This window comes from Colossoma macropomum, unplaced genomic scaffold (assembly GCF_904425465.1).
Source record: "Colossoma macropomum unplaced genomic scaffold, Colossoma_macropomum, whole genome shotgun sequence".
NCBI classification, from domain to species: domain Eukaryota; kingdom Metazoa; phylum Chordata; class Actinopteri; order Characiformes; family Serrasalmidae; genus Colossoma; species Colossoma macropomum.
Genome location: NW_023494787.1, coordinates 10,341,521 through 10,364,723, shown reverse-complemented (window position 1 = coordinate 10,364,723; position 23,203 = coordinate 10,341,521). Strand labels below are relative to the sequence as shown.

General features: G+C 38.2%; 1 protein-coding gene across 4 annotated transcripts in view; it reads left to right on the top strand.

Annotated features, from left to right (window-relative positions):
- The window catches only part of LOC118805344 (protein shisa-6-like), a 158,361-nt gene that overhangs the window by 79,039 nt on the left and 56,119 nt on the right, over positions 1-23,203 (top strand). The window contains exons 4-5 of one of the 4 annotated variants that reach the window (XM_036566076.1): positions 8,192-8,207; positions 12,800-12,815. The exons of the other annotated variants lie outside the window; for them this stretch is intronic. Coding sequence (XP_036421969.1) covers positions 8,192-8,207; positions 12,800-12,815 — 32 coding nt within the window. The remainder of the gene's footprint in view (positions 1-8,191; positions 8,208-12,799; positions 12,816-23,203) is intronic. 4 annotated transcript variants of the gene reach the window in all.

The window sequence follows — 23,203 nt, the reverse complement described above, 5'->3', positions numbered from 1 at the left end:
TCTGCTGAAAATAATATAAGGTGTATAAAGGTGGACAATGGACACACCAAATTTTGAAAAGTTTAAAATTGTATTTAATTGTTGAGGCTTGAAAAAAATGATGAACTTTGACTGTAAATTAAATAAATAAAGGTTGCTCCACAATTTTTTCTTGCCTGATAGAACAGATTTTAGTGTGGATTTTGCTTAGAGCTTGTATTCATTAAGTCAGAGAGCTAGGATTTGACTCTTTTTTCAGGCAGAAAGAGGAGAGATGGGCTGTGGATAACTGTCTGTTTCTCCACACAGATAGTAGTAATTACAGGACCTTTCACTGAGCAGTAGAGGATGGAATCTCAGTGAGAAACCCCAGCATCAATGAAACTGCTTTTAGGCACATTCCTTTCACTTTTTATAAAAACAGCACTCTCACTTGCTCTGCTGCTGGGCTACATTTCCTGTACTCGTTTTAAAATAAATCATTAATAATACTGACTTCTAAGTGGGATCAAATTTACTATATACACCCCTACCTTATAGAGGCTATAGCCCATTTGTGCATGTGCATGTTTGTGTTAGTCATCCTCTATACCTTAATCAATGGTCAGTTTCTGACCAGAGCTGGATATTTTTGGGAGGTGGACCACTCTCAACCTTTTGAAGGATTGAAGATGTTTCTATAGTGAAAGGCACCTGGCAAGTATTTAGTAAGGTTTACTTTTGTACTATGCAGTGCCTGCAGCTAATAATAAGGCGAAATGAGACTTCCCTGCTGAGGATTTGAGAGTCCACTCATACACCCCAGTGACTCGAGACTCAACTCAGACTCACACACCAGAGATTCGAGATTCAATTCAGATTTGTACACCAGAGATTTGAGACTCAACTCAGACTCTATGCCTCAGAGACTTGAAACTCGACTCAGACACTAAACCCCAGAGATTCAAGACTCGACTCAAACTCTACATCCCAGATATTTCAGACTTGCACTTCAGTAACTGGAACCCCAGAGACCCGAGACTTGAGTCGGACTTGCACTCAAGTGACCCAAGACTCACACCCCAGAGACTCGAAACTAGACTCAGACTTATACCCCAGCAACTAGGACCACTTTAACACCAGCGACTCATGACTCAGGCTTGAGTCTCAGATTTGCACCCCTAAGGCTTGAGTCTTGATTCGGGTTTATGCTGCAGAGACTTCAGACTCAACTCGGACTGACACCATTGAGACTCAAGACTCAATTCGGACTTACACCGCTGAGACTCAAGACTCAACTCAGACTCACACCCCAGAGGCTTGAGAGTCAACTCGGACTTGCACCCCAGAGACTCAAGACTCAACTCAGACTCAAACCCCAGTGACTCAAGACTCAACTCTGACTCAAGACTTTACTAGGACTTGAACACCAGTGGCTAATATCTTGTCAACAGCAGTCCTTTGGTCAGATATTAAACAGGAGTGAAAGGGATAGAGGGAGATTGTGTGTGATGTCAGATAGGTTACAGTATGTAATTGAACACCTATACAGCGGATCTGTAAGGTAGAGGGACCTCATACAATGAACAGAGATTGGAAGTGCATTAAGGAAAGGTAAGGCTTGTAATAAAGTGGACAGTAGAAAATTCTACTTTAGTGGTTGTGTTTATGGGATATTCAGTAAGCAGCTCAGTGGTGGTGCTGTAACAGCCTCTCAGCTGACTGTATTATACTCACATGGGAATAACTGTTCAAATATGATGTTTCATCCACTGGAACAGCTTAAGCATATGCTCAGTCATATTCTACAATTTCACGCTGCAGTTGTGCAGCCATACGCTGCCTGTGGGGCAGACTGTGGTGGAAAACGCTTTCATTTAATGTATAGAAGAATGGAAGGATAAGGTGATGAATGTGAAATATTCAACAGCATTTTAAAGCTGGGTGTAATATGCAGAGTGAGTAAGCAGTGGTCCTCTAGCCAAAGGCAGTGGGGAGCATATGGTAATGAAAAACTGCATCATCCAAAACATTAAACATTACCTGCAGCCAAAGCATTAAGAGTTAATGCATTAGCTCTATGATGTAATGCTTTTGATCTCTCCACCTCTTTTCATCTCTCTCTCTCTCTCTCTCTCTCTCTCTCTCTGTCCATATTTCTCTCTGCGTTCCATTCTTATGCTCTATTTAAATATCTCTCTCCCACTATCTTACTATTTGTCTTTCTCACTACCTCTACTTTATTCTATCTCTCTATTTTTCTTTCTTTCTTTTTTCTTTTCTCACACTTTCTCTGTTTCTTACCCCTCTCCACCTCTTTTTTATTTCCTCTCTCTTTCTCTCCCTCTGACTGTCTTTCCCTTTATTTTTTCTTCTCTCTTTCTCAACTTCTCTCTCATTTTCTCTCTCCCTCCATCTCTGTCTCTCTATCTCTATCTCTATCTCCACTTCTTTTTTATCCTATCTCTCTCTATCTCAGTCTCTATATCTTTCTTTTATCTCTCTCTCTCTCTCTCCATCTGTGCCTCTCTCTGTCTGTCTATTTCCTGTTTTCTTTCATCCCTTCTTTCTCTCTTTTTCTCTCTTCCTTTCTTTAATCCAATCTCTCTCTCTCTCTCTCTCTCTCTCTCTCTCTCTCTAGTTACATATTGAATTACATTTACATTAGACTTAAATTGTGTATTTAGGTATTTGAGTCTGCTTTTCTAATCGTTTTCTGTTTATTTTAATGTCAATGTCAAAAACATAGGAAAAATATTAAATGTTATTTTTTCTTAATGCAAAACAGAACCATATACCATTAAATACTTTTATCAAATTCAGATCATAATATTTCCCTTTGTACTCACAAACACAAATGTAGTATTGATTGAAAGAATCTGCACTTTCAACAGAATTTCTTTTCTTGGCTTAATGAGGTACAGTTGAGAAATATTTATTTAAAAGGACACCACACTTTTGTTCACTAGTGATACCTGTGACATCTAACCATCGATTCACATTAGGAAGTAACAAAAAATCGTATTGCCTTAATTTCCATTACAAGTTAAGGATGTTTTTTGCTTCCCCTAATAAAGTTACTATTTTGGACGCACAAGTTTTGTTCCAACAGCGACTATCCAATCATTTAAACTGTTTCTTCACTGCATCATACTCTATTTGTATAAAATAGAGAAAATCCAACTCCACATACAACTCCATTGGTTGCTTATCATTATGTCACATTGCTACAGCACAGAGTTGGGATAACACTGCACAAAGAAATGTGTTACAGTAATCTATTACTCAAAGTGTTGCAATTGATATTTTTGTAATACATTTACTGAGTTATTTGATTTGCTCATGTCTAAGAGAACAATATTAATGACTCCTGATGCATCATAATTTTCCTCTGTATAGATTTCCCATGCCTGTCCTTATCTGTAATTTGCACACAAGTGTGATACATGTAACAGCTGACTATGCAACTTTGTGATTATGAGCAGTTCAGCATGAGCACAGGAGGTGCTGTAACTTGCTGAAAAATCTGTTGGAGCATCTTAATCATGCTGATATGAAACTGATAGATAAAGTTCCAGCTCACTTAGGCTACGCAGCAGGTAAAAGTGACCCAAATCTGATTTTCTCACCAAATCCGCTTCTTTGGTTCATGTCCTCGTATTCTTTAACCTTGACACTGAAGCCTTGGTCTCCTCTGGCCGCGTTCGGCCGTTTCATTTGAAATCTCTTCGAACACAGAGCGGTTGCGGTAAGTGTCTTCTAATTTTTTGGTACAGAAACATCAACCTAAATGTTTATGAGTCTCAGCAGCACGGAATTATGATGAATGTTGAGTTGGATTGACGTAAAAGTCGCATGAATTCCGATCTGGCTGTTCAGATACGTATCCGATCTGCATTGCGATCTGCATCAGTACCACATATGAAAGCCTCTCAAATCGGAATTGAAAATGTCAGATTCAATGCGTTTTTTGCTGTTCACACTGCCACACAGATGACACATCTGTGTCACATATGAGGAAAAAGAACAGATTTGGGCCACTTTTACCTGCTGTGTAAACGTAGCCTTAGAGAGCCCCAAACTCAACTAAACAGTCCAGATTTGATTCTCATTCAGAAACAACTCTATAATCTTCACATTTTACTCATAAAGATCTTATTTCAAGGTAGCTGTTTTGACTGTTTCAAAAAGCATCAGACACATTAATAATTTTAATCCATATAATTGGCTGTTTCTTGTTGAGGCAGGAATACTGACAGGACTATCAAATGATCTTTACTGTCATTGTCTATTTCTTTCTAATTGAGGGGCTGAAATGACTTTTTCCAGGACAAAATAACTAAAGTAATCCCATTACAATTTGAGGGAAGTAATAATTTATAAGGGATTACTTTTTTTGGAGTAACTACCTTAAATCTGCTACAAATCACCCTCTTTCTTAGGAAGCTAACAGGTAGCTGAAGACATAAAAAGAAAAAATACATCATCACATGTATAAAATACATTCAGAGGTGTCTGTACCTGTATTAACCCCCTAAAATGTCAGGTTTATTTCATAGTAAAGGTTTTTGTTCAGCAACCACATGAAAAGCAATGCAAACTGAAATTATTACTAAGTTATAAAAGTAACGATTAAAAGCCTAGACCCGTCAGCAGCTCCTGGCCCTTTAAGAGCTATAACGGTACAGTGGAATGTGGACGTTCTATCTTAAGCAGGTAGTGGTGGCTGTTGCTATCTTAGGCAGCGTTGTGTGTGTCTCAGGTGTGTCACGTGTACCTGTCCTCTAGGGGGAATTGTGAAGGTGAAATTTGTCCTTCTCTCTGACCTCTCGTCCTTACATGCTGAGACAAATGCCTTGAACTTGCAGTTTGTGTGTGCAACTGTCGTTTTGAACCTGCTGTGAGAGCGTATGTGTGGAAACGTTACTGTATGTGCACACTTATGTCAAACTCCAGTACAGGAACTGTAGCTAACCCACCCAAAACCCTCTCAAGTTGTCCCAGATAAGTGCATATTTTAAGACTTCCCAGACGGCCTAATGTGGCTTCTGTCACTATGACTTTCTCTGAACAAACTTCAACCTTAAAGCGATAATTCAGGCAAAATCTAATGTATCTAATAAAAAATCACAGTTTTACCCTTTAAATCAAATGTAGTCGATCATCTAAGATGATTTGCTGTATGAAGTTTGCTTCTCTAGTTTTGCACTGCAGCTACAAGATTAATGTAGCCAAGCAGTAACCATCTTGAAGCCTGAGTTTTGTACAGATTCTGTCCATATTTATAGAAACAGTACACAGCACAGTTAGTTCAGACCATACACAAGCTGACATGTTGAAAACATTGTACTCATGTTGTTATATGATCACTGATAACTGACCATCATCTGATAAGTGACAAGAATCTCTTACATAAAGAATTACATTTATATCTGATTTACATTAACAGGTTTGAGTTTTTACTTATGACTTGTTTCTGTTTGTGTCATTTAAAAATGTCAAAAACATGGCAAAAAAGTTACACAATATGTGGCCAAAACTATGTGAACACCCCTTCAAATAATGAGCTCATGAGTTTCAATCACACCCACTGCTAACAGGTATATAAAACCAAACACATAGCCAAGCAGTGTCCTTAGAGAACCATCTGCAATAGAATAGGTTGTACTCAAGAGCACAGGGACTTGTAAACCTGTCAGTGTCATAAAATGTCACCTTTGCCACATATCGGTTTATTTGCTACATATCGGTTTGTGAAATTTCTTCCCTGATAGATCTGCCCCAGTCAACGGTATGTGCTATTAGTGTAGAATGGAAGCATCTAGGAGCAACATGAGCTCAGTGGTAGACCACACAACCTTACAGAGAGCTATTGCCAAGCACTAAAATCCATAGCATCTAAAAATTGCCTCACTCACTCTAGTTTTCCAAACCTGCCTTTGGAAGCAACACAACCACAAAACTGTCTGGAGCTTCACGAAGGCCGAGCCTGCACAAAACCCTGAGATCCCTATGCACAATGCCAAGACATTGGCTGGAGTGGTGTAAAGTATGCCACCACTGGACTCTAGAGCAGTGGAAACATGCTCTCTGAAGTGATGAACGAATCTGTGATTGGCAGATGCCAGGAGAGGGCTAACTACTGGTATGCATAACAATAAAGTTTGGTAGAGAAGTGATAATGTTCTGAGTCTGTTTTTCAGGGTTTAGTTCGAATGAGAGGTATTGTTAATGCTCCAACATACAAAGACAATTATATGCTTCCAAATTTGTGGCAACGGTTTGGGGAAGGCCCTTGCCTCTTCCAGCAGGAATGTGCCCCTGAGCACAAAGTGAGGTCCTTAAGGACATAGTTTGATGAGTTTGGTGTGGAGGAACTCCAGTGGCCTGCACAAAGCCCTGACCGCAACCCCACAAACACCTATGGGGTGTTGATTGCGAGGCAGGCCTTCTGTGCCTGACCTCACAAATGCACTTTGACTGAACTCCTACAGACACACTCCAAAATCTTGTGGAAAACCTTCTCAGAAGAGTGGAGGTTGTTATAGCCGCAAAGGGGGGGACGAACTCCATATTAATGGCCATGGTTTTTGAATGAGTTGTCCAATAAGCAAAAATAGGTATGATAGACTTTTGGTCATGTAGTGTACATTCCACTATAAGCTGATGGAACTACTTCTCTGGCAGAAGAAATTGCCAGTATTAAGAATGAGAACATATATTTGTACAACTGTTTTGGAGTGGTATGGTACAGTTTATGAAGATGCCACAAATGCTTTATGAACATGTACTTACTGCAATTGATATTGATATTTTATCATGCTCTAACTTCCTAAAATTCTAGCCTTAGTACATTCCAAGGCTTATTTTTCAGTAACTGCATAGGCTACAATGTAATTTGACTATTTATAGGTTAGAAACTTTGAACCCACCAACAGGTCCTGGCCATTAAAGGGTGAAAGTATTTATTTAATTTACAATTAATTTACAATTCTGTAATGGTTTATTTATTGTTTAACAGTAAAAAAGATGGTAAAAAGTCAAAGGTGTTCACTCTTATTGTTCATATTGTTGATACAGAATTAAATAAGTATGTAATTAATTTTGTGACTACATAATTGAATTTAAAAACATGTAATGTAAATTGAAGGCAGATGAAAACAGCAGTATCTCTAGACGTTTAAGAGTTGATGATGAGTGGCACATGCAGTGTTACAAGCTTCACAATAAAGTAATGAAAAAGAAAAAAAGACAGAGAGTGAGAGAAAGAGAGCATGTGAGGGTGAGAGTTATATAAGAGTTTGTAACTCAGTCATCATGGTGACCACCGTTGCCAAGAAACTCAGTTTGGTGTGATTCTCAGTGAGATTCTTGTGACATTTAAATATTTCATTTTTTTCTGTCTACATTTCGTTCAAACCCCCTCAGATGAGGAGCGTTTGCTTAATGCTTTACATAATTCTCATTCAGCTGAGATAAACACATCCTCCACAGCACAGAGGAGGCGTCAAACGTTTTCCTTTTTCCAACAGCACACTTTCAAATAAACAGTGCAACACATTTGCTGAGCTGTGGTCTTAATGAAATCCCGCTGTTTGGATAACAGTGTGTGTAAACACAATCGAACAAACAAGGCAGAGGTGATTAGTATGCCTAGTTGCAGTGAAGCCTGTCTGCTTCTTCTCTTTCCCCCCAGCTGCTGTCTACTTAGACTCTAGGTAGCTTTAGATAAGCTATCATCATTTTGTTAAACATTTTAAATATAATTACAAAATTACATAAGGGTTTACACATAATACTGTGAAGAAGTCAGAGACCACCCTTCATTTATTTCCAGTCAAACTGCCATGAAGTACAAGGCATTCATATTTCTGGGATTATATAAAAGAAAATCAGTGATACTTTATTTTGAGTGGTCTTCACATTTAACAGACTTTCAGTAATATGTCAAAAACATATCAGGGTTAGGATTGGGTTTTGGGTTGAGGTTGAAGTTAAGGTTAGGGTTAGGATTAAGGCCAGGGCTAGGGGTAGGTGTTGGGTAAGGTTGGGTAATGTTAGGTTTTGCAGAATGGAAGTAACAATACATCTACTTAATGTAAGTAATGTATCAACAGAACATCTACAAGATATTTACTACAATGTATTTAGATGCTTCACTACTGCTACTTCACTGATATGTTGTTGATGTGTTACTGATACTCTAGTAGAAGTTTATTAATCATCTACAAAGGACCACACCAAATAAAGTGTTACCAGATAATCCATTTGAATAAGAAACCAGAAAGTCGACAGACAATATGAGAAAAAACAGACCTCTCCTAAAACTGGAGCTTAAACAATTATTAAGACATTTGGACGATTAGCAATTGTGTATGACCACCAAAAGTTCACCACCAGTTAAACAGTACTTAAAGCTTTCATCTTTGAGAGAGAGGAGAAAATCAAGCTCCACACTTGGATCAGATCTGAAAAAATATACAGGTGTTTCTGTCCATCCTTGCTTGGAATTACTCGGGTCATGAGAAGCAGAAAATGCAACCAGCTTCCAAGACTTGAACTTTGAAAGTGTGAAAGAATCTCGCTGAAGATTTCTTCAAAAAAATTCAAAGCAAATCTCCCAGAAAGAACAGAAGCTTTAATAAAGACAAAGCTGAGGAAGCCAAATATTTTAATTACATGATTATATTTAGTTGTTGACGCATCTGTCTAACTTTCTGTTAAACATGTTTTCCCTTTTCCCCTGATGCTAAAAAAGACAGTTTGACTAGAAATTAAATAAATGAAAGTTGTCTCTGACTTTTGCTCAATAGTGTAGATTAATAAAGAAATACAATTGGCATTTATTTTACCTTATCAACAGCTTTCAGTCTGCATGCATTTCAGTATGCGGCAAACATATCACTGCTGTCGGAACAAAACCTTGCATCTCCATTTTTGTCGTTTCTGTTTTTGACATAATTTGAAAATGCCTGTTGCCCTTTATATTGTGTGTAAATTTCATGATGAATGGAACATCAGAAACAGCCCAAATGACTTGGAAAAAAGTTCTTTTTACTTACATTAAAAGTAAAGTAAGTTTTTTTTTCTTGTCCTGTAAATTTGTCATTTTGGAGATACGAGGTTTTGTTCCAACAGCAGCGATATAAAGCAGTGTTTCAAAGATTTCATGATTTAACACACCTGATCCAGCTCATCAACTGATCATTATACCCCTAATAAGCTGAATCAGGTGTGTTGGGGCATGGAAGAGTTAGACTGTGCAGTTCTGGGGGTCATGAGGCACAGGATTAAGACAAACTCATGTATTTCTCTCCGCCAATCAAATCTGCAAACATGACTTTTTGTCAAATTCAAACAGTAATAATTTATCTCCTGTTCTACTTACAGTCACCAATGTGTTAAATATGTTTATGTAAATGCAGAAGAGAGAAGGTCTAATAATTTTTTTTACAAAATGTAAACCAATGCAAATGTCTCCTGCTAATTTCTCTCCCATCTTCCATCAACACTGAGCTCAGCGTGTAGTTTGAATGTGGACGTAACACATTTGACCAATCTGGTTGGCTGTTACCGTGCAAAACTCGCTTCTTATTTGCATAAAGTTGAGAAAATGTTAACTTTGTAGCTCTCCCTCTTTCTCTCTCTCTCTTCCTCTGTGCCACTGCTGCTCCACACAATCCCCCATGCACAACTGCTACCTGTCTCCAAAGAAATGAATGAGAGGTGAAGCGAGAATCGTCTTGCTTCACTGTAATGTAAATGCAGCGTAAGCATGAAAGTGGCTGACTGGGAGAATCTTTATATTTTTGACTGGTGATATATTACACACTCAATGATCTAAGCTTTTTAGTTATGGCAGGTACTGAACACAAATATTCAATTTGCTTGATATAAAAGAAGAAAAATAGTGTGTAAAACAGGCTAAAGCCCAGTGCTTGATCACACATTTCTGGTAAATAGGCGAGTTTAAATGAGTTTGTCTGAGGAGACTGAGCTGACTTTGGTATGTATTCATGATGTGCTCTGGTTCTTCACTTTATCTCTTCGTTTTTCTTTTTCTGAGGGCCATGAAGAAGCCCCTTATCATTTTAGGACAATTACACCTCCCCTCTGCTCACACTGTGCTTATATGTGTGTGTGTGTGTGGGTATATGTGTATGTGTGTGCTGGTATGTGTGTGTGTGTGATTAGACCAGAGTCCGTCGAGACCCGCTAGAGTCTAAATGCATCAACCTTGCTGCTTCTCACTGGTTTAACCTTTTAGGACCAACACAAACCTATATAAACCATTGAAGATCTGCTGTGTAATATATTGTTTTCCATTAATAATATGATTCCTCAATTCTTTTGTTTATGTTGATGTTGAGGAACATGATCTGACAAAGCAAACGTTCAGAAATGTACTTGTGTCACAAGGCAGAATAGAGCTTACATTTTTTACCTTGCCAAACATGGTCATGCGCTCATTGTTTCTGCTCCAGTGGCATATTTTAATGAGTTAAATGGGACATCGCCAAATTTTCAGAATGTGTCACCAACAAGGCATTCGGTTTAATGGGATTAAAGGCAGGGATGGACTGGCCTCTATTATGTGTGTGGGCCACTGAGAGACTGAGAAATTGCATTAACCCCAGGTTTATTTCATACTAAGCCTTATTATTCATTAACTACAGGGACTTCAATGCAAAGTAGCTAAGCTATTCTTAGGTGAAAGAAGTGTGTGATGAAACTTTGGGCCCGCCGGTAGGCCCTGGCCATTTAAGGGGTTAAAGTCTTCACTCGGCACATGTGCTGCATTGTCATTTCTAATGTAGTCCCTTAAATGAAAGGAGACAACCCCAGACAAAAGGCATGTGCTAGGCGAATACTGGAGAGCACATATATAGAAACATTGGAGGCCCACTGTGTCCACAGTGCAAATGCCGTCAACTCCAGGACAGGGCATAATGACAAAGGGGAGAGGGAAACCATGACAGCTAGCTATAGCTAAACAGAAAGATGCAGAAAATCTCCAAAAAATGCAAAGTGGTGGGTGATAAAAAAAGGTGCATGATAAAAAACAGGAAGATGCTTGAACTAGATGCAGAGACATGCATTGAACTACACAGATTGTTTGGGTAAAAGGGCGGGAACCACAGGGCTAAAATTCAGAGCCTATGAGGTCTTTGATTTGCTAGCTAGCTAAGTTAGCCAGTTCATTCAGTCTACTTGTAAACTACAACTACAGATGGCTAGCGTAATATTAATGTCCTGTCACACACAAACTCTGGCTAATTATCTAGCTAGCTAACTAGCTGGGCAGTCACTCCCAACTCTCAAATCTAAGTTTGTGAATTATTATTAAAAGTTTCTATTTAACATTGTTTTATTTGTAATCCAATGTGCTTGAGTACAGTGTCAAAACTACAAACACTGCGTCACAGTCAACCGACTTTGCTCTTGCTCCACCAAATGTCATACCCAACAGTTTCTGATTGCTAATATGGGGTTTTCATAATGCCAGTCCCTGCTGGAGATCATTAGCTGCCCACTATCATCTTTTTTATACAGGTGTTTACCATTCATTTACACCCTCTGGCATTGTAAAGTGCACTATAGTCTAGCTTTCCTCTGTCTGAAACCCTGCTGCAGCCGTAGACATCATTTTCCAGGCTCCATTCGGCCTGGCTGAGCTTTCTGAGGTCTAATTTCACCGTCTTTCACACCTTCCGGCCTGCTTTGATCAGCTGCATTATGTCTGAGTTTGACCCAGCATGGGTGCGAGATTGCAGACAGCACTGTGATTGTACAGACATCTCTTTTATCCAAAGTCCATTACAGACAGACAGAGAGACAGACAGACAGAAGTAGCACCTTATATAGACCAAATCTATGAGCTTATTGGAACACTTATGGCTTATTAGAGCTTATTTGATCCCTTAGTCACAGTTTACATTATCATAACAGAAGCATGTTGTAATTTTGAATAAATTATTTGGTAACTTTACTCGAACACCTGCTACATAACATTGACATAACTATGCCATAAACATGTAGGAGAATGGCCAAAGGTATGTGGACACCTGACCATCACACCTGTATGAGCTTGTTGGATATCTCTTTCCAAAATTAAGGGCATGAATTTGAGGTTGGCACCCCACTTTGTGGATATAACAGTGTTCACCCTTTCAGAAGGGCTTTCCAGAAGATTTGTGCCTTCATGGACCTTGATTTGTGCACAGTCATGCTGTACAGGGAAAGAGCCTTCTCCGAAACTGGTGCCACAAAGTTGAAAGTATATAACTGTCTAAAATGTCTTTGTATGCTGTAGCATTAACTTAACTATTAGCCCAAACTGTAAAAAAAAACAGCTCCAGACCATTATCCCTCCTTCACCAAACTTTACTGTTAGCACTATGCTTTACAGTAGGTAGCCATCTCCTACGTCCATCAGACTACCAGATAGTGAAGCATGAACTATTACTCCAGAAAACGTGGTTCCACTGCTCCAGAGTCCAGTGGCAGTGTGCTTTACACCACACCAGCCAATGTTTGGCATTGCACATAGTGACCTTAGGCTTGTTAGCAGCTGCTCAGCCATGGAAACCCATTTCATGAAGTTCCCAGCACACATTTCTTGTGCTGATGTTGCTTCCAGAGGCAGTTTAGAACTCTGTAGTAAATGATACAACAGAGGATAGCTTTTTCATGCTACATGCTTCAGCACTCTGTGGCCCGCTCTTTGAGTTTCATAGTGTACCGCTTCACGGCTGAGCTGTTGTTGCTCCTAGACACTTTTACAATGATAGCACTTACAATTGACCAGGGCAGATTTTTCACAAAATTACTTTTGGCAAAGTAGGCCAGTCACTTCTGTATGACTCTTCTGCTGCCAATGTTTGTGTATGAAGATTGCATGGCTATGTGCTTAATTTTATATACCTGTTAGCAATGTATGTGGTGGAAACAGCTGAACTCAACAATTAGAAGGTCTATCCACATACTTTTGGCCAAATAGTGTTGATAATGTCCAGTGATATAACAGTGTCATGTTACTATTACCACTGGCTAACTAGAGTACACAGCACAAAATAGCATCTGACATAAGCTGTCGTATCAAACATTATCATCAGTCATGAAAATTACTGGTAATGGTAACATGATAGTGTTATATTACTGAACAAAATCTGTCAAGACAACACTTGTCCAGCAAATGTCATGTGTTGTCACGAGTTGTGCAACAAGGTTTATGTAACTGTTACCAATTATTTCTCACTCATAGCTCATTGAAACAAGCAGAGACATTCAACAAAATTCATGTTTTAAACTTGCAATCCATTCCACCCTTATGTAGGTAGAAAAAGAGTTGTATTATGATTTGAATTTGTTTAAAAGTCAGTCTTGTTTTAACATTTTAACATTTTAACATTTTCTTCATGTTTTGTTCATTTTTTGACATTAAAACATACATAAACTACCTATGTAATTAACTATGTAATTACATTTAAATAGCATAGCAAATTGTTATGACAAAAATAACTCTAGAGTTCTAAAGAGTAAAGGTGTCTCTGAACTCAATCAGGAGAGGACAGATGGCCTCTACCCATAACTAATTAAAATAGACAGAGAGAGAGAGAGAGAGTGAGAGAGAGAGAAAAGCAATGTTGCAACTCCATTTCAAATTAAAACAAGTCCTTGCTCTCTTACTCTCTTCTAAACCCTCAACACATGGATAAACAAACAGGGCTTTTTCCTCCTGAATGTACTGGTGCGTAATGATGTTATCATCGTTTTTCCCAGGAGTTACTGCTGAAGATTTATTGCTTGATATTAGCTGAGATTTCAGAGGCATTATACGGGAACAGAAGAAGCTATGCTATTGCCACAAGGCAATAAATCTGATATTTTCCCCCTATGAGATGGGCATGTGAGACATTTGAGTTCATTTCTAGGTATTTTTACTCAGTTCAAGAAAACTTAGGGTGTAATATGATCTCAGCCCATTAGTTTGACGATTCGCTTGCTCCAAGCACTCGTGCCAAACTCTCCGGTGTGAAATGAACACCTAAAATGTATACTGGAGAGAGTTTTTAACTGCATCTTATACCCAGAAGACCTGTTACTGGTGTGTTTTGTGCTAAGTTCTGCCTGACAGCAAGTTTCCTGTCCACCTGGTGAAATAAGCAATGCAGACCTTTTAGCAAAGCCCTCCAAGATTCTGTCTCCTGTTTCAGATAGCTTTGAGTTCAGCATCTGCTGATCAAACAGAACTGAAAAAGTCAGATTTCTACATTTTTCAATTTCAATAGTTCACTGTGATCAATTACATTATTTTGTGCGGTTAATTGAGCTTCTTTTATTTGTTTCAACATGACCTTAAAAAAAGAACTGTTCAGTATAAAAAGCTGTGCATTTTTTATTTGTTATATGAGTTGAAGAAAACAAGCATATCACAGTTTATTTACTATTTTTAACACTCCATTGACATTTTTTGTCAAAAATTGAATGTATTGTTTGCATGAAGCCAAACATGAAATTCCTATGATTTCCACAGAGTCAATGCACTTTCCAATGTCCAGTCACAGTAACAGTGGCTGTCTACATGTTCCAACCACATATATATGTGTGTGTGTGTGTGTGTGTGTGTGTATGTGTGTGTGTGTGTGTGTGTGTCTGTGTGTGTATCCAGCATAGTCTGTCCAGCATAGTGTGATGAAGGTGCCAAAGGTATCAGTTTAAAAGCCATTCAGAAGCTGTGCTAAAAAAGTATTGCCCTATATAGCACCAAAAAGGGTTCTGCTATTGTTACAATACCAAGTTTGTAACTATAGACGAACCATTTTTGATGCTATATAGGACCATGTTTTTAAAAAGTTCCTCATAGAACCATCTACACCACTTTCTCCATCAATCTGAAGAACGATGCTTCTAAATAGAACCACTGCCTTCACTGAAGAACTCTTGATTCCTGAACACTGTAATTATGCTTTTTGCACGCACACAAGGAAAAGACCTATCAAACTGAACATTTACATGCTCAACTACCCACACAGTCCTCATGCTTTGTAAGATGGCCCTAAGGGTTTTCAGTCCATAGATGGGCTTTTTCTCCATGTTAAAACAGCCTCTATAGCAAAATGTGGCCAGAAAGTTACCCTAACCCCACCCATTAAGTGAGACAGCAAACATATTTTTACAATATATATAACTTCATAAATTCTCATTTGTCTTTTAAAATTGTATTACTGAAGTCCTTTAGTGACAATATATAGTATCATGCTATTAAATATATTTATAAAAACTGATGTAAATCCTACCTACCTTTATTTGCATACTGTTTTGGCTCTCTGTCCACCACAAACATTGCCCCTTGGCCCCTCAAAACTAAAATAACTAGACCACTATGGGGGAATGGGGATTAAAACAGTAAAAATATCTTATCTACTGATTTCAGCTCTCAAACAGAGGAGGCAAGTCTCATTTCTTTATCAATCTCTCTTGCTTTCTTTCCCCCTCTCTCTGTCTCTCTCTGTCTCTCTCTGTGATGCTTTTCACGTACAGCTCTGTCACTGGAAGTTAACAGCTCTCATAAAATGTGTCTGCGAATGTCAAAAGGCAACAATGAAAGGTTGTGGATGATTTAGAGACACAAAAACAGTGAAAGAGTAAGAGTGGCTTGTTTATTCTCTAAGTTGGTGAAACAATAGCTGTGAGCTCTTGTGGAGCATAACTAAAATAAGAGGACATATGGTGCATTCAAGTTTGGGGACCCCAGGTCAAAATTTCTGTCACTGTGAATAGCTAAGTGAGTAATAGATAACCTGATTTCCAAAATGAACAAAGTTAAAAATGACACATTTCTTTGATGTTTTAGACATGATTACTTTTTATCTCCTTATTTTACTGTTTCAAAATAACAATTAAAGAAAAGGGCCCAAAGCAAAAGTTGAGGCAACCTGCATGGTTAGTATGTAGTAACCCCATCTTTGATGAGTACACAGCTTGTCAATGCTTTCAGTCCTACTTTGCAGGATTTTTCGCCCATTCTTCCTTCCCAAAGTCTTCTGGTTCTGTGAGATTCTTGGGCCATCATGCATGCACTGCTATTTTGAAGTCTATCCACAGATTTCTGATGATGTTTAGGTCAGGGGACTGTGAGGGCCATAGCAAAACCTTCAGCTTGTGCCACTTAAGGTAATCCATTCTGAGGTGTGTTTAGGATCATTATCTTGTTGTAGAAGCCATCCTCTTTTTATCTTCAGTTTTTTTGCAGATGGTATGATGCTTGTTTCCAGAATTTGCTGGTATTTAATTGAATCCATTTTTCCCTCTACAACTGAAATGTTCCTCATGCCACTGGCTACAAACCAAGCCCAAAGAAGGATTGATCTACCCCTGTGCTTATCAGTTGGAGAGATGTGCTTTTCGTGAAATTCTGCTCCTTTTTTCTCCAAACATACCTTTGATCATTGCAGCCAGAAAGTTCTATTTTAGCTTCATACATACAGGACTTGTTTCCAAAATTTATCAGGCTTATTTAGATGTTTCTTTGCAAACTTCTGATGCTGAATTTTACGGTGAGGACACAGGAGAGATTTTGTTCTGATGACTCTTTTATGAAAGTCATATTTGTGCAGGTGCCGCTGCACAGTAGAACAGTGCACCACCACTCCAGTGTCTGCTGAATCTTTATGAAGATCTTTGCAGTCAAACCGGGATTTAGATTTGTCTTTCTAGCAATCCTAGAGCAGTTCTTTCAGAATGTTTTCTTGGTCTTCCAGCCCTCAACTGGGCCTCCACTGTTCCTGTTAACTGTCATTTCTTAATTATGAAGTATTAAGCATTACAAACTGAGGAAATAGCTACACTTTACCATCTTCTTATAGCCTTCTCTTGCTTTGTGGGTGTCAGTTTGTAGAGAAACTGCTGGTAACACTTATTCAGTTATCAGTAAAACATCAACAGCATATCAGTGAAGTAGCAGTGGTGAAGCCTCTGAATACTTTGAGGTAAATATCTTGACACTGTACTGTTGATACATTACTTACATAAAGTCGATGTAGCGTTGATATGTTACATGAAGTTGACTTAATATGTTACTTCCATTACGCAAAACCTAACCTTACTCAGCCTGACTCAAACCATAACCCTAACCTTGGCCTTAATCCTGGCCCAAACCTTAACCTCAACCCAAAACCTAACCCTCACCCTGGTCCTAATCCTAATCCTAACCTGCAAATGAACCCAAAACCTAACCCTAACCCCTTCTCACCTTAACCAAAACCTAATCGAGTTGAAGTCCAGTTACAGAATGGTGTCAGCAGCATGTTCAGTGACCTCTCTGGTTAACATCTACAGATATGAACTTGATAATCTACTGAATATATTCATTGCTGCTACATCATTGATATGTTGTTGTGTCAGTGAAAGTCGGTTGAGTGTTTATTTAATCTAAAAAGGACCACTCAAAATAAAATGTCATCCACCTGCTTAGCCCATGGTTGCAGATTATTGGGAAAAGGTTTGAGAAGTCAGAGTGCTTATAAAACTTTGAAATTTGCATCACCTGGCTTTGCTAATCATGACTGTGAACAAGCCACAGCCCTAACATGCTAGTTAAGGTCCGAGACCTTGGTTGAAATCTCTTGGGGTGCCCAAAGTTTTTTCACTCTAAAATTGTAGAAAGCAAAAATAATATACTAACCTTGTCTAAAATTCTGAAAATCATATTTAATCTTTAACTTTATGTCTTTTGGAGATCAGGTCATCTTCTACTCACAGTAACTATTCACAGTAACAGAAATTTTGACCAGGGGTGCCCAAACTTTTTGCACACGAAAAAATAAGTTTCCTGAAAATCATATGAGCAGTTGAGTGTCTTGAAGATCATGTGGGCAGTTGAGTTTCTTAAAGACCATGTAGGCGGATGAGTTCCTTGAGTACTCTGTTGGAAGTTTAATTCCGTGAAGACCATCTGGACAGTTGAGTTCCTTAAACATTATGTATGCATTTTAGTTTTTTTCAGATGGTGTGGGCAGTTAAAGACTGTGTAGCCAGGCGAGTTTCGGGAAGATGGTATGGGCAGTTTCTTGAAGGCTGTCTCAGCCATTGAGTTTCTGAATGACCATGTAGGCAGTTTAATTTTTTGATGGCTATGCAGGCAGTTGAGTTTCTTGAGAACTGTGGAGGTTGTTGAGTTTCTTAAAAAGCATGCAGGTAAGGTAGTTGAGTTTCTTGAAGGCAGTTATGGTAGTTATGTTTGACCAATGGCTGTTTAGTCTAAGTTATGTTTCTTCTGATTGATTTTTTGATGGCTATGCAGGCAGTTGAGTTTCTTGAGAACTGTGGAGGTTGTTGAGTTTCTTAAAAAGCATGCAGGTAAGGTAGTTGAGTTTCTTGAAGGCAGTTATGGTAGTTATGTTTGACCAATGGCTGTTTAGTCTAAGTTATGTTTCTTCATATTTTTAGCCATTTTTGGGATAATGCATGAATATGGAGACATATATCATTCTTCACATGTGTGGTTACCATTTCAAGTCTTGGCCTTAGGATAATTTTAGCAGCTAATCAACATAGTAGAAAGAAGCACCATGTGAAAGTGAACAGTCCAACAACAACATGAATAAAATCCAGTGTGCTCCTGTTGTAGCTGCATTGTGCCTTTCTGTAAAAGAAAAAGAATGAACCTTTCTATACTCCACCTATAAACATCTTTCATAGCAACAGCCTGGACAAGCTTTGCAGGATGCTGGCAGAAACACCATTCAACCTAATGGGAAGCACACAGTTCATTTTTTTGAACTGCTAATTGTGAAAGATCACCTTGTTAGGATAGATGGGGTCTCACCCTGCCTTACACCTACAGCAAGCATCTGTGATTGAATCATCCCCTGACTTTATAGACACTTTGTGTGGCTTATCAATTTCCATTAAAAAAAGATTTTCACCACGATTTCACTCTCTCCATCGCTGTGACTGAGTAGCTTCGCTTTATTAATGTACTATAGCTCGATGCCATAACTCACACTTTCCATTTTTGCCATAATTTTAGTATATATGGCAAGCTGTGAAAGAATGCAGAGATTGGATAGGTCAGTTGCTGATTGAACTAGTAAACAGGTGGCTAAGATTATCTGATGGCCTGCCCACTAATTTCTACATTAGCGAAATCACAAGATACTGCCAAGTTACAGTCAAACATTCAAAGGCGTGGCTGCTTTAGTCTTACAGGGTTAAACATCAGCCTAACTTTTCAGACTTATGGAAATCATTCTTCTGGTATGAAAGCTGTTTTGTGAAGTGTAGGATCTCACTAAGCGAAACTGTTTTTATCATGGTCTCTGGAAGGCTTCTAAGGAGCATGGTGCAGAAATATCATCAGCGTCAGAGGCTCAGGTTAGCTGCTTTTCCTGCAGCGAGTGCTGATCCCTCTGTGGCCGTTCTAGGTGAGCAGTTTGGTGAGGAGCGAGGGAAAGGCTGAGGCTGAGAGCTTATGAGAGCCAATAATATAATATTACACCCTCCACACCAGCCTGCTGCCTTATCTACAGATACCGCACTCTGAGAGAGGAGACAAGTCACACTTTTTATCTCTCTCTCTCTGTTTCTATGCACTTCTCTCTCTCTCAGTAGCTATACTCTCTCTCTGTTTCTATATCCTCTCTCTCTCTCTCTCTCTCTCTCTGTGCTTCCATACCCTCTCTCTCTGTTTCTCTATTTCTGTTCTCTCTCTGTCTCTCACTCTCTCTGTTCCTACATTCTCTCTATCTCTTTGTCTGTATTCTCTCCACTGCAAGCAATAAAACCTTAGCAGGTGAAATTATCTCTTATCAAGGCTTGTTCTGTGCTATAAATGAAGGTAAAGGACATAAAATAAGTGAGAGTGATAAAGGTAATTGTTCTTCACATGAACAAATGCTTTGTAAAACATATATTCTTATAATAAAAATGAGATTAATTGCATTGATATGATTACTTACTAAGGTTCTTTTTTTCTATTTTTTTGTAGTGCAGACTTGGCTTGTGACACTCAATTTAAGTATGATGTGTAACATTTTGAGTATGTATCGAGTTGTATTGTTAAATGGAGTTATGTGAAAGTTATTAAAGTTTTTTTTAATGGAGTTATTGTTAAATAGAGTAAATAAAGCTATACTTAGTGCTTCATATATATATATATATATATATATATATATATATATAGTTCGCAATTTGCAATTTTGTCTTTGACATTTTTTTTTCCTTTTTTTGTAGTGCAGACCTGGCCTATGACAATTTGAGAAGAATAAATAGAGTTAGAATAAATAGAGTTATAGTGAATGCTTTTACATGTATATGTACATGTGTGTGCGTGTGTGTGTGTGTATATATATATATATATATATATATATATATATATATATATACACTTTTGTATACACTCTCTCTCTGTCTCTATTCTTGCTCTCTATCTCCCACTTTTCCTTTCTCTCTCTCTCTCTCTCTTTCACTGTGATGTTTTTCATGTACAGCTACTATTACTGGATGTGAACAAAACTCTTTAAATGTGTCCGCGAATGTCAAAAGGCAACACAGACTGTTGATGATTTAGAGCAGGGGTGTCCAATCATACCTACAAAGGGCCGGTGTGGCTGCAGGTTTTCATTCCAAACAAGCTGAAACACACCTGATTCTACATGTGTAATCAGTTGGTCTCAGCCTTCAAAGAGCTGAATAAAAACCTGCAGCCACACCGGCCCTTTGTGGGTAAGATTGGACACCCAAGAATTAGAAAGAAAGAAAGAAAGAAAGAAAGAAAGAAAGAGAAAGAAATAGAGAGACAGTAATAAAACAGAAACAGAGAAGGAGAGAGTGTCTTTTATTATATCATCACTGACATTTTTATTACATATCATCACTTCAAAAGCGATATGTTTTTATTTGATTACATTCAGTATGAACTGGTTCAAATCTGCACCTCTGACTTTTCAGTTTGTGAAAAAAAAACAGATAAAAACATGGCAAAAGTGTAACAGAAGTTCTTTTCCTCCTCAAAAACAAGGCTGTACACACAACAAGTTTTCATCAAATCAGATCATTATCTCCTCTTCAACTTGTGGTCTGAATATGGATGGAATGTGTAGAATCTACATGCTCCACAGAATTTTCCTGCTTGTTTCAATGAGCTATGAATGAGAAATCATTAGTATAAATTACAGAATGCTTTTGTTATCACTGAAAATAACTGTAACTTCCGAAAGTTACTGGAAGTTTTCTGTTCAAATGAATGTGAAATGAATGCAACAGGATTTCTTATGACAGTGAATATATGTATATCGGTGATGCACTAGCAGGAGGGTTGAGGTAGAGTGATGTTGAGAGATTGGTTCATCTCTCTCTGCGCCTCTGGTATCAGCACAGCCAAGCCATATCTACAGGAAAAAAACAGCATAATATGTTGTCCTCGCACTGTGTGGAAGTCCTGCTGTGAATTTTTCATTCACTCACTCGCTGATTTTTCTTTATAGAGGTCACTGTGCATGTGTGTTATAGGCTGATCTATAAAGAAGTGTTTTTTAGACCACTGCAGTGAGAGTGTTAGTGGCTCGTATCAGGAATCAACTTGATGTACTGTGGAAACTGGAGGAGCTTGAGCATCCTCATAAATTTTATGATTTCTATATGGTCGTTTATTCCTCATTGTGTTTTTATAGGCTTCTGAATCTAGTTCTCTCTCTTTCTCTCTCTCTCTCTTTTTCTGTCCTTTATCTCTTGTCTCTTCCTTCACCCTATTGCTTTGGACAAATGTATGCATTAAATATATTATCTGTATCTTTTGCTGCATTTCACTGGTATTGCATTTTCATATTGTAGTTCCAATCACTATACAGTGTTTCCCACATGTTGGCTACACTTGGCTGGCCAAAGGATGTACATCTTAAAAACAGAATGACTACTTAGCTTACACCATTTTCTCCTATGATGATATCCTTGCTTAAGTTTTCCTCTATGAGTTTTTTTTTTGCCAGCACTAAAATGTTTTAGGTAGTGATTAGAGGTTAAAAACATGAGAAATTTTTAATAAATCTATTTGCATCACAAATTCAAAACCTATTCATCATGTTTTGTTGGCAAACAAAGAACAAAACCTCCTCCATACAAGAGTTCAATTTCTCTACTTTTGGTTGTTGTTACCATTGAAACCAATTAAACTACCTTAAATAACCAATGTTACCAAAGCTGGGGTTATACAACGCGACTTTTACCCTGATTTTAGCCCTAATTCTCAGTCTGGCCAAGTAGTTGGGTCTAGTCTGCAGAAGTTTGGGTCAGTTTGAGTCGACAGTTGGAGGGAGAATCGAGTAGTTTTTGAGGGGTGCAGACTCAGATTGTTTACCTCCTGATCTTGTTCCAGACCAGTTGGACTATATCAGACATGTCTGATTTTTCGACTTTAAGTTTGTGTAAGTTCAGTGAGTTCCGTTCGTTTCAGCATTGAATCGTGTGTGATCTCTAATTGTTTAGTGTGTGATCCCCAATATTTTAGTCAAAATATCTGCAAAAACAGTCAGATGGTGTGAGATGCTCAGTCTTTTTATAATAAATAAATAGACTTTAAAAGTCGTAAAGTGTACCCAAGGCTTAACTCAAATTCTTGGCTATAAAAAAAAAAAAATGAATAAAGTTTAAGCATTGGGAATAAACTGTTTGGAGGTAGGCTTTATTTAGGCTTTTTGAACAAATAACAAGACCTTAATAAACCCCCAATATGTGTTCCCTAGTAAAGTGAAATCCATATGGTCTTTCCGAAGGTAGCAGAAGTTGAACCTTAATTATTATCAGATAATGTTACTCGTTACATTATGTTACATATGGAAATCCTTTAGATTAGGTTACATTTTTAACAGGTCATCGGTAATCTATACCGGAATACATTTAAAAGTAACCCCTCCAACCCTGGATGTCCACATATCCAAATCACCTCCCTCAGCCTCATCAGTGCTCCCCCCAGTTTTGTTTCAGATCTTTAGGAAACACTGTTATATTGTACATTAATAAAGCTGACATGAAAATGCACTATGTAGACATGTAGTTTGAGCTTTTTCTAACAAGAAAAACCCCACTGAGGAGCTGTGTGTACTAAAGATAGTTTTCAAACTGTGTAGAGTGTGTGTGTGTGTGTGTGTGTGTGTGTGTGTGTGTGTGTGTGTTTAGCTTAGCGCTGTTGGTGGTACATAATTAGCACTCAGAGTTGATATCAGCCTCAAAAGACAAGGCACAGACT